Source organism: Myxocyprinus asiaticus, chromosome 15 (genome assembly GCF_019703515.2).
Source record: "Myxocyprinus asiaticus isolate MX2 ecotype Aquarium Trade chromosome 15, UBuf_Myxa_2, whole genome shotgun sequence".
Taxonomy (NCBI): Eukaryota; Metazoa; Chordata; class Actinopteri; order Cypriniformes; family Catostomidae; genus Myxocyprinus; species Myxocyprinus asiaticus.
In genome coordinates, this window is record NC_059358.1 from 7,057,730 (window position 1) to 7,077,379 (window position 19,650).

General features: G+C 42.0%; 1 protein-coding gene across 6 annotated transcripts in view; it reads right to left on the reverse strand.

Annotated features, from left to right (window-relative positions):
• Positions 1–19,650, reverse strand: part of LOC127453083 (ras/Rap GTPase-activating protein SynGAP-like) — a 178,992-nt gene that overhangs the window by 132,201 nt on the left and 27,141 nt on the right. For all 6 annotated transcript variants that reach the window (XM_051719144.1, XM_051719142.1, XM_051719138.1 and 3 more), the window contains exon 2: positions 1,604–1,740. In XM_051719144.1, the coding sequence (XP_051575104.1) occupies positions 1,604–1,740 (137 nt within the window). The remainder of the gene's footprint in view (positions 1–1,603; positions 1,741–19,650) is intronic.

Genomic DNA, 19,650 nt, shown 5'->3' on the forward strand with positions numbered 1-19,650 from the left:
TAGCCACAGATGGTAAAATCATGGCTACAATCATTCAGTGTGAACCCAGCTATAGGAAGTTTTTGTTGCTACTTATATACCGTATTTATATAATTAGGAAGTTTCTTGCTATTTTCACCTGTGGCTTGTTGGCTATTTTTTGTTAAAATTCTTTGAAACAATGTACAAAAAGTGCCATACAAATAAATATTTTTTGAGAAAATGGGAAAATTAGGCCAAAAATGAAAATTCAATCATTATTTACTCTCCCTCATGTTAGTGATGAGTACTAAAGAAGTTTTAAAGAATCTCCGAGCAGCTCTTTTCCACGTAAAATAAAAAAGGACTGGATGTAAATGAGATTATAGGAAATATTTCTAGTGAATAATAACTTATAATTCAGTCCTTACACACAACTATTGTATGATTACAGATACAGCATATAAACTGTAAGTCACATGGAGCACTTTTAGGGTACAGTACAACGGGGCTAAAGGCTCCGCAGGGTAAAAGACTCCATTGATTTTATTTTCTCCCAAAACACTAAATCTCAACAAAAACTACCACAGCACATCCCTACACACCTGTTTGTCACTATGCACTGCAAAATTTCCCTGTTCCATGAGATCATTGTGTGAAATGTCTAAAGGTTGATTTTGAGGCAATTTGATCTAATATTTAATATTTTTTTTAAAGTGTTGTACATTTATTTAGTAACACATTTCTTTTGAAACAAAATACTTGTTTATCATTTTCAACTTAGTTTAAGGTCATTAAATCAAAAAATTTTCAGTAAGTGTTTTGGGTAAAAAAGACCCCTGTTGCAGGGGCTAGAGGCCCCTTTTAAACACATTGGTTTTTTTAAAGTGGGGGGAATAGTTTTGTTATGAAAATGTTCAAAGTGGGCTCACATTGACTCATCCAATCATAATAGTGATTAGTTTGTTTATAGAATACATGATGTAATAAAATGCCAAATGTATTTGAAATTAACAGGAATTGGTTGACTTTTTTTCTAAAGTAGTTATTTTGAGTAAGCATCATCCTAATTTGTTACTCAAAAAGCATCAAAGAGCAAATACTTTTTATTAGTTGACAAATTGTGCCCTATAACTATTTCCCCGATATCTACACAATATCACTGTAAACCCCCTAGGGGCCTTTTACCCCAATCATGTGGGGAATTGTAATCAAAACAACCTTCCTTTTACTATTTCTTTTCACAGAAATTATGTTGCTCCAACAATTTGTGACCTTGATACATTTTTGTGACCAGAAAAAAGCTAAATTTCCTTAAAGGGTGCCTTTAGCCCTGTTGTACCCTACTTTTTAGGAGTTTGACAGACTCAGTTCCCATTAACTGGCACTGTTTGGAAAAGAGCAGCTAGGACATTCTGTTAAACATTTAGTTTTGTTCCACATAAGACAGTCAAATGGTTTCAGAACGATGTGAGGGTGAGTAAATTATGACCGAATTTTCATTTTTGGGAGAAATCACTTTGAGCAAAATAACTTCAAATTAAGATCCTCATGTAAATTAATTGCACACAGATTTCAGAAAGGAACGTGTTGGAGAGGAAATGCTCTGCTGATGTTAGAGGAAGTGCAGTAATTATAGGTATACCTCCTCCTGGTCCAACATGTAGAGCTGATTTCCAGAGATCACACACAGACGAGGGTTCCAATCGGGTTGCTCGAAGGAGGGAGCAGCTGCGAAGGAGGGCTGGTGTCTGTAGGAGGGGGGGACAGCATACCTCGCATCTGAGACAGGAGAGGAGAGGAGAGGATAGGAGAGGAGGGGAGAGGAGGGGAGAGGAGAGGAGAGGAGGAACCACCATGTGTCAGAGGCAGCAACTGTAAACTACATTTTCTGAAGAAAGCATGAGTGGTGCTTGCCTAAGTAAAACTTATTTCTACAATGCTAGGGTGTTCTGGGTGGGTACCAGGATGTTGCTACACAGTTTTTAAAGTATTTTGAGTGGTTGTTAGCAGGGATGGATTACCGACCGGGCCAGTGGGCCCTTAACTGCCCGGGGGGTGGGTTGCGCGATCCAGTTTGGCGATCACCTCCCGCTCGAAAACCCATCAACAATGAAAAAAAAAGTGAAAATTGAAGTTTCAGTGAGGCGCTTACAATGGAAGTGAATGGGGCCAAGTTTAAAGGCAGAAATATAAAGCTTTTAATTTTATAAAAGGACTTACATATAAAGTTGTATAGTTGTTTAAATGGGTATTTTTACGGTTGTTTTGGGATTTTAGGGATTACAGTATTACGTATCAGAAAAGGTTAGTAAGTGATTTCATCACACTAACACGTCAACACATCTTGTGGCTATACTGTTGAAACAAAGTATTTGACTATTTACGGTTGGCCTCATTAACTTCCATTGTACGTGAATCACTCTAGCCCGGATCTGTGCTTTTTTTAAAGAAAAGGAGGGACAAGTCGATATTCATTTTTGTGGTAATCAACATTTTGCCTAAAATGCTGTCGACTGAGCTTAACTTGAATTGAACCCGAAATATTCCTTTAAAGAGAGCCAAGTCCTGACTTTATTTCACAACTTTTTACCATATGGATCTCGGAGCTGCCATAGACTCTGTCTATTATGTCTAGGATGTCTATTATAGAAGTCTGCTACCAGAACCGAGCCTGACGGGACCCAAAAAATCATCAGGTTTTGGGAACGTTTTTCAAGTGTAACTTTGGGTTCAGGTTGGGTTCGGGATTTTAATTTAAAAAAATATATTATTATTATTATTAATATTATTATACATACTTTGAAAATATAATATATATTTAATATTATAGGCTATATTTATTTTAAATATTTTATTTTATTTTAACATAAGTTGTTTTGCACACTCTCACTCACAAACACGAGCGAACAGGCAATTTAGGGGCTGTCCAGACCAAACGTGTTATTGCGTGCCTCTGCACTGTTTTTCAATTGTTTTTCTACGTAAACATGCGCTGGACGGAAGTCTTTGTCCGTTGCGCCGCGTTTTGCTTTTTTTTTTTTGCTGGCACATTTTTAGACATGGTCTGGTGTGCTGAGCTGTGCCTTGTTAAAGCTGTGTATGTTTACTGTTACTATACTGTTACGAATGTTACCTATGATGCATACATAAAATACAGTATTGCCACAAATGTACTTGCATGGAGAAGAAATTATAGAGCGATTTCGAGTTTGGCTGGAGCTTAAAATTTGAATTGCCTGTTGGGTCATGTCAGATCACACTGTCTTTGTTACTGGACAGGATCAGGCTTCAAATTTATACCCGTGCAGAACTCTAGTCTATTATTTCTATTATTGTGGTATCATCTGTTTCAGATAAACCCTCCCATTAATGGCATATAAAAACAAAACAAACTGGGGTTTGTCACTTTACATGTCAATCAGATGTTCTCTTCCTGTCTAAGAAGCTGGTTCTTGGCCAGAATAAGCTACAGTGTGGACCAGACTTTATGCCAATAGTCAAAAGTTTGTCTTTGTGAGACTGTCCCCTAATAAACAATGTAAACCGCTTTTTATTCACAAACACAAACACAATACATTATACCTATTTTTCTAAATTTTTGGTCAAGATACAGCATAGTACCTTACAGACACTAGGTGTATTTTGCCTGAGACTGCAAGCATATAACTTATGCGCAGACTTTGATATTGATGGCACTGTACATCCCTGAGGTTTAAACTGCACTGTACAGCTGTCATGTTTTCAGCTCTGGCCCTGTCAGCCAAGGCGAGAGCAATAAAGGGAATGCTATGGCCTTTGACATTTTAACTTCATCCCAGTTCTTCTCTCAAACTTATGACAGGATACGTTTCCCACTCTTTTACACTTAAAGCAACATGTTTGCTGCGATATCCTGCCCTGGTGTCTTAGTCCCTACCACTGACCCTCCAGCCAATCAGAAACAGCCCTGACAGATGGCAGAAGCATCAGAGGGATGCTGGAACAGCAACAGGACAGTTCTGTCCAGACTCACACACATTTGTCATATTTCCTCCAAACACTCAAGAACAACAGAGAAACACACTCACAAAACAGTTAACTGGACTCAAGAAGCCGTATGTTTACTAGAATTTATTAATTGGCAAATTCTTCACTTTTTCAGAGTGACTATTTGCATCCCAGTAGTCTTCCATGACAAAGCTATGACAAAAAATACAAATAATATATCAGAAATAAGATCTGGAGTGTTGTACATATGCTCCAACATTCTGTGCAATGGCACAGTTTGAATCAAGCTTGCTATTTAAAAAAAAAAAAAATGTTTTACCTTTTATGAGGGCTTTTTTCAAACTACCGCTATTTAAAAATTCATTATGTCATTCTTTTATGTCAAATACTTCAATTTAATTGATTCATTAACATACAGTAAATACTTCAATGTAAGTAATTAGAGCTCATATTAAATGCAATAAATATACGCATTATTATTTTTTTTTTTATCTCAAGTTGACATTTAGATTTTGGGAGGCATTTTTGTCTCTTTCCCTATTAATTTATAATTAATTAAATTAAAAATGTGTAATTGATTTACAGCCCTAAAACATATTTTTTTTATATAGATTCACTGCCCATATAAAATCAATATATATCTATATATAAAATATACTCAGCAAAAAAAGAAACGTCCCTTTTTCAGGACACTGATTTTAAAAGAATTTTATAAAAATTCAAATAACTTTACATTCTTTATTGTAAAGGGTTTAAACAATGTTTTCCATGCTTGCTCAATGAACCATAAACAATTAATGAACATGCACCTGTGGAACGGTCATTAAGACACTAACAGCTTACAGACGGTAGGCAATTAAGGTCACAGTTATAAAAACTTAGGACACTAAAGAGACCTTTCTACTGACTCTGAAAAACACCAAAAGAAAGATGTCTCATCTGCGTGAACGTGCCTTAGGCATGCTGCATGGAGGCATGAGGACTGCAGATGTGGCCAGGGCAACAAATTGCAATGTCCGTACTGAGACGCCTAAGACAGTGCTACAGGGAGGCAGGAAGGACAGCTGATCGTCCTCGCAGTGGTAGACCACGTGTAACAACACCTGCACAGGATCAGTACATCCGAATATCACACCTGTGGGACGTGTACAGGATGGCAACAACAACTATCCGAGTTACACCAGGAACACACAATCCCTCCATCAGTGCTCAGACTGACTGTAATAGGCTGAGAGAGGCTGGACTGAGGGCTCGTAGGCCTGTTGTAAGGCAGGTCCTTACCAGACATCACCGGCAACTACGTTGCCTATGGGCACAAACCCACCTTCGCTGGACCAGACAGGACTGGCAAAAAGTGCTCTTCACTGACGAGTCACAGTTTTGTCACACCAGGGATGATGGTCGGACTCACGTTTATCGTAGAAGGAATGAGCGTTACGCCGAGGCCTGTACTCTGGAGCGGGATCGATTTGGAGGTGGAGGGTTCGTCATGGTCTGGGGCGGTGTGTCACAGCATCATCGGACTGAGCTTCTTGTCATTGCAGGCAATCTCAACGCTGTGTGTTACAGGAAGACATCCTCCTCCCTCATGTGGTACCCTTTCCGCAGGCTCATCCTGACATGACCCTCCAGCATGACAATGCCACCAGCCATACTGCTCATTCTGTGTGTGATTTCTTGCAAGACAGGAATGCCAGTGTTCTGCCATGACAATTGAAGAGCCTGGATCTCAATCCCATTGAGCATGTCTGGGACCTGTTGTATCAGGAGGTGAGGGCTAGGGCCATTCCCCCCAGAAATGTCCAGGAACTTGCAAGTGCCTTGGTGGAAGAGTGGGGTAACATCTCACAGCAAGAACTGGCAAATCTGGTGCAGTCCATGAGGAGGAGATGCACTGCAGTACTTAATGCAGCTGGTGGCTAATGCAGCTGGTGTTACTTTTGATTTTGACCACCCCCCCCCCCCTTTTGTTCAGAGACACATTATTCCATTTCTCTTGGTCACATGTCTGTGAAACTTGTTCAGTTTATGTCTTAGTTTTTGAATCTTTTTATGTTCATACAAATATTTACACGTTATAATAAAAGCAGTTGAATGTGAGAGGACATTTCTTTTTTTGCTGAGTTTATTTATATATATATATATATATATATATATATATATATATATATATATATATATGTGTGTGTGAGTGTGTGTGTGTGTGTGTGTGTATACTGTATATAAATATACTACTGAACAACTTTTTATTAACAATATAATTGTCATTTACATCAATTGCATTGTTATATATTTGCTGTAATACATAAACCTTAATATAAGACCATTTATTCATATGTATCTTCTAGGCAAGTAATGATACACAAATTTCACGATAAAGTACGATAAGATGCATAGCCTCACGATGCAAGCACCCACAAATGTTTCGCTCAAACTTATTCAAGGATCTGACATAAATGTCTTTTAAATCATAAATGCCACAAAAGTGTCTGACATTGGCAACAAAAAGCAGAACACTAAGTAACTTAAACAGCGCTGCATTTATTTTGATTATTGAGAAAAACTAATATGAACTCACAATTTTCATGTTTTTTTTGTTGAGAAAATGAGTTTGTCTACACTCTAGTCATTTATATTTATATAGCAATATACATCACAATACACATAGTTTCAAAGCAGCTTTATAGAAAATCATGCCTTGTTGTCTGAAAGACCCCTGTGAACAAGCTGAAGTGACTGTAGCAAGGAAAAACCTAATTTCAGTGTTATTTAGTGGTAAAAAAAAACAAACAAAACTACAGGAACCTGACCTCTGGTTCCCTATCTGTCACTCACTCGACATTGTGTCGATGTAGTGACACTAGGGGTCACTCTTGGGAGCCCCAAACACCTCTGCTTTTTTGAAAAAAGGCCAATGAGAATTGGCGAGTGGAATTTGCATACCACTCCCCCGGACATACGGTTATAAAAGGAGCTGGTATGCAACCACTCATTCAGATTTTCTCTTCGGAGTGGAGCGGTTGTATTTAGTGCACTAAATTCAATTTCTTCCAAAGACGCACCTCAAAACTGCTGGATTTACGGCGCATTTCAGCGGCTTCTACCCTCTGCACCCGTGGAGTGCAGAGAACGCCCCTGGGTGCTTCGGCAGAGCAAAAATAAGAGAGTATATTCTAAAAAAGTATATTTTCATTCACAAAAAGAGGGGCACACACGGAACGTCTTTTTAAAGATGCCTTTCTGTTTGTGTGTTATTCCTGGTTGCGGTCATTGTCTCTCCGCTTCTGACGGCCACGATTGCTGTCTTATGTGTCTGGACACTGCCCACGCGGAGACATCGTTCGTGGATGAGTCATGTCCTCATTGCGAGAACATGACCATGGCAACGTTGAGGTCGCGGCTTGCTTTCACAAGCAAGCCACCACAGCAGCTCCCCGCAGCTCCTCCTTCTACTCCTTCAGCTCCTTCAGCTCCTCTGCAGCTCCTCCTTCAACCTACGGGTTTGAGGCCGCGTCAGTTAGCTCTGGGGGCGATTTGGGAACATCAATGGGACCACCTCTGCCAGGTATCCCCCCACAGACCTCCCATTCCCCAGACCGCCGGCTTGTCTCAGCGCGAGTTCAACTTCTCGTTTGGAGCTCGGGAAGACGATGAGTTATCGAGCGCAGCATTGGAGAGCGGGTTCATCCAGTCTGATGCAGAGGCTTCGGCTGGGTTTCCTCCTTCGGGAACGGTCACCCAGTCTCATGCCGACGCGGAAATGATGGACATGCTTTCCCGGGCATGGAACCCTGCACTCTCCCCTGAACCCTCGCAGCTCGACGACTGGTTCCTAGGCTCATGGCGCCGCCCACAGCCATGCCCCGCCCCGGTTCCTTTCTTTCCGGAAGTGCATGAGGAGCTGACAAGATCGTGGGAGGCACCTTTAACTGCCTCGATGGTGGAGCGGGCAGGGGGTATTCCGTGATCCCCCAGGTGGATAAGGCGCTCGTGGTGCACTTGTGTCCGCAGAGCGCCGCCACCTGGTGTGGGCGCCCAAGGCTCCCGTCCAAGGCCTGTAGGTTTACCAGGTAAGTGCTTCGATGTCCCTGGACTCAGCACGGCCACGGGGCTCGAGTCCCCTCAATGTGGCACCTCGAGCTCCGCCCCGCTGCGAGGCCCAACCTGCCGGTACGTCCAACGTGATCATTACCTTGGTCCCCCTCGCCCAGAGTTTGGGTGCGTAGCTCGCACTTTCCAACCTGTCGCGATGGCTGACCCAGACCGTCTGACTCGGCTACGCGGTTCAGTTCGCCAGGTGCCCACCCAGGTTCACCGGCGTCCGCTTCACCTCGGTGAAGGGCAAGAACGCCGCTACCTTGTGTGTGGAGATTGCTACCTTCTGCGCAATGGCATGATAGAGCCTGTCCCTCCAGCCGAGATGAAGAAAGGGTTCTACAGCCCTTACTTCATCGTACCGAAGAAAGGCGGTGGGCTGCGACCAATCTTGGACCTGCGAGTACTGAACCGGGCTTTTCACAGACTCCCGTCCAAGATGCTGATGCAAAAATGCATTCTAACGAGCATCCGGCATCAAGATTGGTTCGCGGCGATAGACCTGAAGGATGCGTACTTCCATGTCTTGGTCTTATCTCGACACAGACCCTTCCTGCGGTTTGCCTTCGAAGGCCAGGCGTACCAGTACAAGGTCCTCCCCTTCGACCTATCCTTGTCCCCTCGCGTCTTCACGAAGGTCGCAGAGGCAGCCCTTGCCCCGCTAAGGGAAGTGGGCATCCGCATCCTCAACTATCTTGATGACTGGCTAATCCTAGCTCACTCTCGAGAGTTGCTGTGCGCACACAGGGACCACGTGCTCCGGCACCTCAGCCGACTGGGGCTTCGGGTCAACAGGGCATCTCTTTTCTCGGTTTGGAGTTGGACTCCAGAGACCGACCTTGCATTTCTACAGGCAGGGGTTCCCCTAGAGCAGGTCCTGGACTGGCCCGCGGCTGCGTTGGCACATCAACTGCCTAGAGTTTTTGGCAGTACTGCTCGCCCTGCGGAGGTTGATCCAGGGCAAGCACGTGTTGGTCTGGACGGACAACACAGCGACGGTAGCGTACATCAACTGTCAAGGTGGTTTACGCTCCCGTTGCATATCACAGCTCGCCCGCCATCTCCTCCTCTGGAGTCAGCAGCGCCTCAAGTCGCTAAGAGCCACTCACATCCCGGGCAACCTCGACACTGCAGCAGACGCTCTGTCACGTCAGGTTACCCTCAGGGGAGAGTGGACACTCCACCCTCAGGTGGTCCAGCTGATTTGGAGTCGATTCAGTCGAGCACAGGTAGACCTGTTCTCTTCCCAGGAATCCTCCCATTGCCTGCTTCGGTACGCCCTGACCGAGGCATCCCTCGGTATAGATGCGCTGGCACACAGCTGGCCCCCTGGACTACGCAAATATGCTTTTCCCCCAGTGAGCCTACTTGCACAGACACTGTGCAAGGTCAGGGAGGACGAGGAGCAGGTCATCCTAGTAGCAACCTACTGGCCCACCCAGACATGGTTCTCAGATCTCACGATCCTCACGTCAGCCCCCCCCGGCGAATTCCCCTGAGGAAGGACCTTCTTTCTCAGGGACAGGGCCCCATCTGGTACCCGCAACCAGACATCTGGAATCTCCACGTCTTGTCCCTGGACGGGACGTGGAAGACCTAAGTGGCCTACCACCCGCGGTGGTAGACATGATCACTCAGGCTAGGGCGCCCCCTACGAGGCGTCTGTATGCCTTGAAGTGGCATCTATTCGCTAAGAGGTGTTCTTCCTGACGTGAAGACCCCCAGAGATGCGCAGTCGGATCGGTGCTTTCCTTCATGCAGGAGAGGCTGAGGGGCGGCTGTACCCCTCCACCCTGAAGGTGTATGTAGCCGCTATTTCGGCTCATCATGATGCAGTAGATGGTAAGTACTTGGGGAAGCACGACTTGATCATCAGGTTCCTGAGAGGCGCTAGGAGGTTGAATCCCTCGTGGGACCTCTCTGTAGTCCTTCGGGGTCTATAGGGAGCTCCCTTTGAGCCCTTGGAGTCAGCTGAGCCTAAGGCACTCTCTTTGAAGACTGCCCTCCTGATTGCGCTCACTTCCATCAAAAGGGTAGGGGACCTGCAGGCATTCTCTGTCAGTGAATCATGCCTGGAGTTCGGTCAGGGTTACTCTCACGTGATCCTGAGACCCCAACCGGGCTATGTGCCCAAGGTTCCCACAACCCCTTTTAGGGATCAGGTGGTGAACCTGCAAGTGCTGCCCCGGGAGGAGGCAGACCCAGCCTTGGCATTTCTGTGTCTGATGCGAGCTTTACGTATCTATTTGGATCGCACGCAGAGCTTTAGAAGCTCCGAGCAGCTCTTTGTCTGCTTTGTTGGACAGTGGAAAGGAAGGGCTGTCTCCAAACAGAGGATCACCCACTGGGTCATTGACGCCATCACAATGGCATATCAGGCTCAGGACGTGCCACCCCCTGCAGGGTTACGAGCCCACTCTACCAGGAGCGTGGCGGCCTCCTGGGCCCTGGCCAGTGGCACCTCCTTGGCAGACATTTGCAGAGCAGCAGGCTGGGCAGCTCCCGACACATTTGCGAGGTTCTACAATCTCCAGGTTGAGCAGGTCTCATCCCGTGTATTGGCAGGCATGAGCAGGTAAGTTCTGGGACAGCTGGCCAGGTGTACCGCTTGCGCATAGCACCTTTCCCCTCAATTGAGGTGAAAACGTGCGCTCTTGACTTCCAGTCATGTTCACAGACTGTGATCCCTGGATGTCTTTCCTCCTTAGCCCTCTGGCTGGTGAGTTTGCGGAGAAACTCGCTGCCAGCCCAGTATGTGTGCTAATGAGACCCTGTACTGAGGTAGGTGCTCCACATGTGCTGGTTTCCCCAAGGCGACCCCATGTGATAGCTTCCGCAAAATCGTTTCCCTGTCGGTAAACTGCATCTTCCTTGGGCAGAGACCACTCTGCCCCCAGTCACCATGCTCTATAGAAACTCCTCCCCCTTCAGGTAGGACCTACCATGGGACCTCTCCACATGACATACTTCCGACAAGACTCTGTAAGACCATGTGACGTATTCCACTCAAAATACCCCCCCCCCCCCTTCTTTTTGGGCGGGGTGTGGTCTCTGCGGTGTCTTCCCCTTGGGAGGGACACCCCCTGACGCAGACACTTATGGCTCCCAGTCGGTTAACAAATTCCTCTCTTTTTGGGGAGAAAAGAGAGGGAAAGAGGCCTCGGCTGGGCTAGCCTGTCCCTATTGTTGGGCAGTCGACTTCGACACTCATATCAGCATTGGGGGAGGTTACGTGACAGCCTGGTGTGCTGGCTACGAGGCACACAGTGGTCTGACTGTCACACACCCCCAGTTCATGTAACACAGTTCAGATAGTTGTGGCGTTTTGTATAGGGACCCCTAGTGTCACTACATCGACACAACGTCGAGTGAGTGACAGACAGGGAACATCATGGTTACTTTCGTAACCTCCGTTCCCTGATGGAGGGAACGAGACATTGTGTCCGTCTTGCCACAACGCTGAACTACCCACTGAAATGGCCGGGACCTGGTCTCGGCTCAGAACAAAACCTGAATGAGTGGTTGCATACCAGCAAATTTTATACCCGTATGTCCGGGGGAGTGGCATGCAAATTCCACTCGCCAATTCTCATTGGCCTTTTTTCAAAAAAGCAGAGGTGTTTGGGGCTCCCAAGAGTGACCCCTAGTGTCACTATATCAACACAACGTCTCGTTCCCTCCATCAGGTAATGGAGGTTACGAAAGTAACCATGACGTTTTACGATATATGTACATAATCCAATATTATTCAGCGGATTAAGCAAAAACTGATCAGCACACGTAATTTTTTTTTTGCCCTATTCCCCCTATTTCACTTTGCATGTAACTTTACCTTTAACAATTAAAATATTAAAATATTTAGTCTACATATATTTACAGTTTTTCTCTCTTTGGTCAACTTTAGTCTTGGTTCTATTACATTCAGTGTTATTTTCAGAACCCTGCCAACTATTATACTGTAGTAAAATAATGTCTATCATTTGTATTTTAATTAATATTATTAAGCAATTGTATTAGAATTCATTCCTAAATTCACAGTATGGCGGTCCGGTATATTTTATACATATTTTATCACTGTCACGACTGCTATGTTGCTCGGACCTGCACCCAAGTATTTCACACACTATTGCACTTGTGTATATGGTTGTGTGACAATAAAAGTGATTTGGTGATTTGATTTGTTACGATAGAAATAAAGCAGCTCATGAATGAATAAGGACTCAAATTTAAAGCAGCTACCTTTTGTTTTTACATTAAACTCTATGTACAGAACTTTAACATAACAGCACGCCAAAAAAGTGACCCCTTTTACTGGACAAAACACTGCAAACACAGCATTGCTCCGCAGCTCTGAGCTGTATTCCCACTGCTGGGTCGCGCAACATGCTTTCTACTGCTCTCTGTGCTCTCCTCTTGACAGAAAGCCAGCTTAAATCTCTTCCACCATGTAAATAGCCTGTCACATCCAGCTCTGTCCTTTTAAGTGGTACCAGTATCATGCAACATAAAAGTCCACTTAAAATGTCCCAAATTGCACATTCACCCAGGGGCGTAGATTCCGGGGGGGATGGGGGAAGATAACCCCCCAATAATCAAAACAAGCAAATACACCACCCCCCCATTCAATTTGTGAAATACCGTAAATTATATTCTTTACATACTGTAGAACAAATGCTAACATTGCATATCATCATTTACCCTCCGCATTTTGTTTGCTAAGAGACGTCTCTACGGACAATCAAAAACCTTGCTGAGCTAAAGGGAGCATTGCAGGTTTTTTTTCCCTATGTCATCTTTCAAGCATCGGGCAATGGGATGCCTTTATGGTCAGAGAGTGGAGATATGAAGTCGGAATATCTCACATCATGAAACACAACAGAACAAATTTGTGTTAGAATCCATTCATGAATTCAATGGGACAATTTATGTAAGGATGGTATTACTAACGATTATATACAAATTTGTTCTCCCCATATTTCATGAATAAGGCCCATTACCTTTAAAGTAGAAACTGTTTCAGCACATAGGAAATAAATCAGTAAATAAATCCAACAATCAGCACCCTCAGCACCCTCTGACATCACAGGCCACAGACACAAACCCCAAAGGCGCCTCTTCATGTTCTGGTGTCATTGGCCAGCACACATCTAAGAGGGTGCTTCTGTTAATTTGTGGGTTGTGGGTGCTGATGTAAGCTGTTTATGCGAAGAACATACCACGCATGGGTCAGCCTCACATTGTCATTACTCGGCCCAAGAGGAGTAACACTGATTATTCACATCGCTGCGCTCCAAACAGTGCTAAAAATACTCGCACAGTATCTCCACATGCCCCAGGCAGGTAGTGCACAAAACACAGAGGACATGCAACTATTCTGTGCAATGCCTGTTTCGTAATCATATCTGTGTTGCATTAACAGATGTCAAAAGTATGTTGTACAGTAGACTCAAGCAGACTAAGGATGTGCTTTGATGCATGCACAAAAGCATTTCTGCTTTACTGCACTATGATGGACATGTGACCTCACATCATAATGCACTTTAAAAGGAAGATGTGTGTCATCCAACAGAAGGAACTAAATGTTATTGCTCAGAGGTTGCTCCTTCATAGATCAGACGAGTTCTCAGTTGTTTTAGTTAAGTATACTTTTTTTCAGATATTTCTTTTCGAAAACTAAGTAAAAACATTTTTGTAAACTGAAATAATAATTAAAACTGAAATGATTGGAAAAAACTCAAACTAAACTAAAATACTTTTCATAACTCCAAAATAACTTAAATAAAATAGTTTCAAATCAATCGTTGTTGATACACAGTAGGGTGAATGTGGGCAAAGTGGGTCACTTTTGGAAATTTTACATAATGATCCAAATGCCACATAACCTGACATCATTATACATTTAAAGAAAGCTTAGGATGTCTCCTCCCTTGGTCAAATGCAAAAATTAAGAAATACCCAAGACCAAGAGGAAGAACCTTTGAAGACCCTCTTTTGACCATATCCCAGATTTAAAGTTTGACAGAGGAAAAATATCTGTAAAGAAAATATCTACAAATGATTTTATATATATATATATATATATATATATATATATATATATATATATTATTATTATTATTATTTTTTTTTATTATTATTATTATTATTATTTTATTATTATACACTTTCACATCATACATCACCGATCTCGAACGTGCAGTCTTCAGAGTATTAAAATAATAGATAGTTTGGTCCGATTCCCGAACAAATGACTATTTCTGAGTATTTCCGATAAGCCACGATTCAGTTGTATGAACTAAAGAAATTTAGTTCATACAACTGTTACTCCATTTGAAATTAATAAGGAATGCATCTTTCTCAGACTAGAAACTCATCAGATATGTTTAGTAAGTTCTGTTCTCTGGTTTGTGTGCAGCTGTGTTGTGTTGTGTTGTTTCTATCACTGTGATGGGCCTGTTTTTAGATAAACAAAATGAGTTGACACTTGAACGCCCCATTTAAGAGCGGGGGCTGCTTGAACTTGCTCTCGTGTAGTCTCATGAATGTGCAGGGAAGAATAACGGTCGGTCAGCAGTTTCACTAATAATACATAAGATTTCAGTTTGTTTCTCACCAAACCTCATCGTATGCTTTCATAACAATCGTGAATCTCATGGAATAATTTATTAGACTTCTACAGTAAATTAAACTTTTAAAAGTGTGCTTTTGAAGCTGGTGGTCACCATAAATTGCCATTGTATGTCATCACTGAGCAACATTTTTTTCCTCACAATTTCTCCAATGAGGTTATAACAACACAGGGGTCAGTAAACAATGACTGAATTTTCATTTTGTGGTGAACTATACCTTTAAGACTTTTGAAGCTTAAATCAAAGTTATTACTGGATGGTTGTTGAGATGACAATGTGTTGTTAAAGATACAGTACATAGAGTATAATGTGTTTTGTTGTAATTAGTGGTACATTTAATAAATGAATGAATGAGGAATGAATGAAGAATGACTAAAATATCCTAATTAGTATTTAACAGGAATCTGTTCTGTTAAAATCTAAAATGATCTCATCATTGTGTAACAGGCTTGTAAGGGCAGTAAGTCTACTATTATTTGCATTCATTATTTCCAAATTTCTTCCTCAAAAGTACAACAGAAACGTTAATGGAACAGTTAAGGAACCGAAATCGATAAATTATTATTAATCAGGAAAAACATGTTTCTGATTGGTTAGCTTTCCGATTAACTATAGTAGTGTGAGATGCTCCCCTCACTCTTTTTGGATGTCACAGAGACAGGTGAGTGAAATTGTATCTGTCAAGGTAGAGGTTATTTATGTATGATATTAAAATAATTTTGTAAATGTTTAAACATTACACTAGCATATAGCTAACGGACATGGACTGAAAAGTCAATGTCTCAGTTAGCTCTCTGAACTGTCATTGCTCTTTAGGAGAAACAACTGAGATATTAAAGAGATATCATTAGTGATTGTTATTTGCTAATCCTCACACTGAAACAGTGTAGTTATGAAAAGAGAGACTGCACTTCTGTTATGCAGTACTGTTTAAAATCTGGTCAGAAGCTCTGGTCTGTTTAGTTAACTCCCAAACTAGCGTGTAGATCTACCTGCTCGTCTCCACACGGCGTCACTGTAGCAACACATTACATCTCCCGCCCCTCCAAATCTACATACAGGAAACAAGGTTACTGCCCAAGAGATGTCACTTCCGAAACGCCCACTCTCTCTCTTTCTCGGTTGTTCTCACCCACACACCCCCAGCTTATTGCCATGACAACCGGGAAAAGAATAGAATATAAGTGAGTGTTAAAGAGACAGATGATCAGAGAGAGAGGGGGAACCAGAGAGGTTATGGAAGACAAGGATAGAACTGGACTGCAAGAGAGAAAGAGAGTGATAAAATGTGTGGGAGAGAGGAAAATGCAAGAGACGGAGAAGAGAGAACTGAGAATTGAGAGAGAGATGCAAAGAGAGTGAAAGAGAGACTTGCACAGAGGCAAAAAGATATATATATATAGAGAGAGAGAGAGAGAAATGAGTGGTATGAACGGAGGGAACAAGGACACTTTTTTTGGGGAAAAGAGAGACCATGTCTTGTTCCCATAGCAACCTAGCCATCCATGAAATACTCTATTTCTTTCTCTCCCTCCTTTCGCTATATGCAGCTCATAGTATGTATGAGACACCAGATCTCTGATGAGTAAATGAGATTAAATGGATATCAGTGGATGAATTAGTGCTGTTGATCATTATTTACAAGCAAGTGAAGTTGCTCAAATATTCAGGGCTCAACAATAAGGATTACATCTGCTGGCCTAGTTGAGCAAGTAACCTGTTTGAATATTTACTGGCCCTGCCAACATTTTCAGTGGCCCTCATCACAAAACATAAATAAATAAATTACTTTTATTAGCAAATGTATTTTTACATGTGGCACAAAAATACAGTATAATATAATATTATATAATAAATACAGTGCATTCAGAAAGTATTCAGGCCCCTTCATCTTTTTCACATTTTGTTATGTTGCAGCCTTATGCTAAAATGCTTTAAATAAAAAAATGGACCCTTTTAACAAACTATGATTTTCCACCTTATTTAGCAGTGTAAATCAACCATTTTTTATTTATTTATTATTATTTAGTGTGAATTTATTTGTATTATAAAATACTATGTATTGTATTACCTGCCATTAATGTAAGGTTTTTCTTTTGCTGTTGGAGCAAATGGGAATGCAAAAATAACATTTGCTATGGCCATGCATTCACTGCTATTGAAGATTATTCCACTAGAGTGTTGCTTGTCGCAGTAGTGGCTGATTAGGATAGAAGCTCAGATTTACATGAAAAATATATCTGTTATCGCTTGACATTTTGTCACGCCGCATCTGGTTAAGACAAGGTGCAGGATGTACAGACAACACAGCACTGGCATGTTAGGTAAAGTGACAATTCTGGCCCCAGGCCTCCCTTATTTTTGAGCCCTGTATATATCTGACTACAAAAAACAAAAAAAAAAGACGCTAACAAATGAGCTCCAACTTTCCACAAAACTCACTGGCATCCTCCTTTCATGTCTCTTCCTCTTACAATCCCCCTCCAACTTCAATCCATCTGTCTCCCAGCCCCTCCTCTCACACTCTCTGTTTTTCTTTCATTTGAAGCTCATAAAAATTTAAAGTGAGACAGCTTTCAAAAGCAGAAAGACAAATACCATCAGACGCTGGTGCTCATGATGGTGTAAAAAGCGAATTTTTCTTAATGATAGAATGCTTTACAATGTGAGCAGTAGTCATTGGCTACTACGCTTACTGTTTCTGCAGTATGCAGTATATAAATTATGCACAGTATGTGAATTTTCTGTATAGATGGGTATACACTCTATTTGCTTAAATAAGCAGTAAATAAACAAAGCACACAACGCAGTGTCCCACAAAGCAATTCTTGACTGACCTTCTACTTCCAGTGTTACGAAAGCACCGGAAGTGATATCAACCGTGATTTTTAACATATCTTTCTTGACTCATAATTTGTTTGGACTGCAAAAAGTTAAGACTTTTTTATACAAAATTAAATTAAACATAAAAAAATACAAAAAGACTGGACTCACTGAATTAAAGTCAATATGAAACATTGTTTGCAACCCATTTTAATTCCGCAATCTAGGCCTTTCGCAAATATTACATAATCGCCTGATTGTGACACTTTGATCTAACAGCGATTGTTTAAGATAACCATGATTATTGTGCACCTCAAATTCCAATAATATTTTACTGTCCAAATAATGGAATTTTTAAACGAATATACAGTAGAAACAAAGTATATATATGTAACAAGGTTCGTTGTTGATGTGGAAAGTAGGAAGCTGGGACCGGGTGTACACTCCAACAAACTTTTATGCTCAACTTAAACACAATACATATTCACACACTGCAGTCACATTGACACACAAGGACACAACCACACACACAGCTCCGTGCGTTTCTCTCTACCCGTCAGCCACAGTCTCCTCTCATTAAATACTCCCGCCGCTCCTCACTTGAATGCGAGACCGGTGTGGCACACAGGTGGAACTCATTCACCACTTATCTTCCCGGCCTCGCTCTGCCCAGACGCCGCACGGCCACACCCCCATCGCCAAACTCAGGCCAGGGAGTCCTCCGGCCTGCGACTTATTCCCCCCCCCCATTTCTAGGAAGGGAGTGTTGGCGCCTCAGCCACCACGCTGCAGGATGGTCTCCGGGTCCGACCTGTGCATGCCTGGGAGCAGGAACAGGATGAGGTAAAGGAGAGGGGGAGGGAGGAGAGGGAAAAAGAGAGAGGAGAGAGGGGAGAGAGAGGAGAGAGAGACGGGTTCGCCGGCCCCCGAACAGACGGCATCGGGCTCCATGCCTCGCAGTGGCGAGGACTCCATGACAGCACATCCTTCCTCCTTCCCAGGTTTCAGCACCAATGTAACAAGGTTTGTTCTTGGGTGGAAAGGAGGGGGCTGAAACCCAGACGTTGCTCAGCCACACCCTGCTCACCACAATATACTATAATTTTTTTAGATACTTTATGTAATGGCAAATGTTCTTGGTTGTTGAATTTAGGACCGGAATGTATTACTATTTTATAATGTAATTTAATGTAATTTGATAATATAATATAATATAATATAATATAATATACTGGTTGGATGGTTTCAAAAAACAACAAACTTCGCCAAGAATGAAGTTGACGAGAGACACATTTTTAGTATTTAGAAATATTTTGATACTCGAAATATACATTTTCATGTCATTCTAACCTTGTGCAATACTGATACGTTTCTAAAGCCTTAAAGGAAATCAAATGAGGATTAATTTGTTTATCTATTTTATTATATGGTTCCAAGTAAAATATGAATAAATTATTTCTTAAGGTGTATGTGTATTAAGCATTAAGTATTATACATATAGTATACACAGCCTTAGGAAGCTGGACAGTTTGTGTGACAATTAATTGTAATCATTTAATTATAATTAATCATAATCATGACAAGACTGAAAACAGACAATTATTATTATTTTTTATTTTTTATTTGTGGCATCAGTTGAAAAGGAAAGTTGAAAAAGCCAAAGCAAGTTTTTATTTATTTGATAATAATTTAGGAAGACAAACATTTTTTTTTTGTAGAAGTTTCACCAACGACTCTTGCACAATAAGACCATGAACATGTGTTAAGAAAGTTAATAGGGTCAGTTTTGATTTCATGCTGACTTTAAACATGCAAGGTGATTAGTAGGCAGTGTAGCAATGTTCGAAAGTTGTATAATGCTTTCAGTTTCACATACTTAAAAAAAATAGTAGGCAGTATACAGTGTCTGTGCAGAAAGCTAGTATCCATTCTGAATACAGCCGTCATGTCCTCCTGGATCTAGTTTACATTTACCTCCGGAGAAACTGTCAAAACAAGTACGAGGTACAGCAGCGCCTCAATGAAGTTTGCATATTTGCACAGCATTGTATTTTTCTTTCACTAGAATATTCCACAAGCTACATAAATCAATGACAATCTGAGGGTAAAATATTTCACGTCTGTTTCCGCATATTCGTTCGCTCAGCATGAAGAT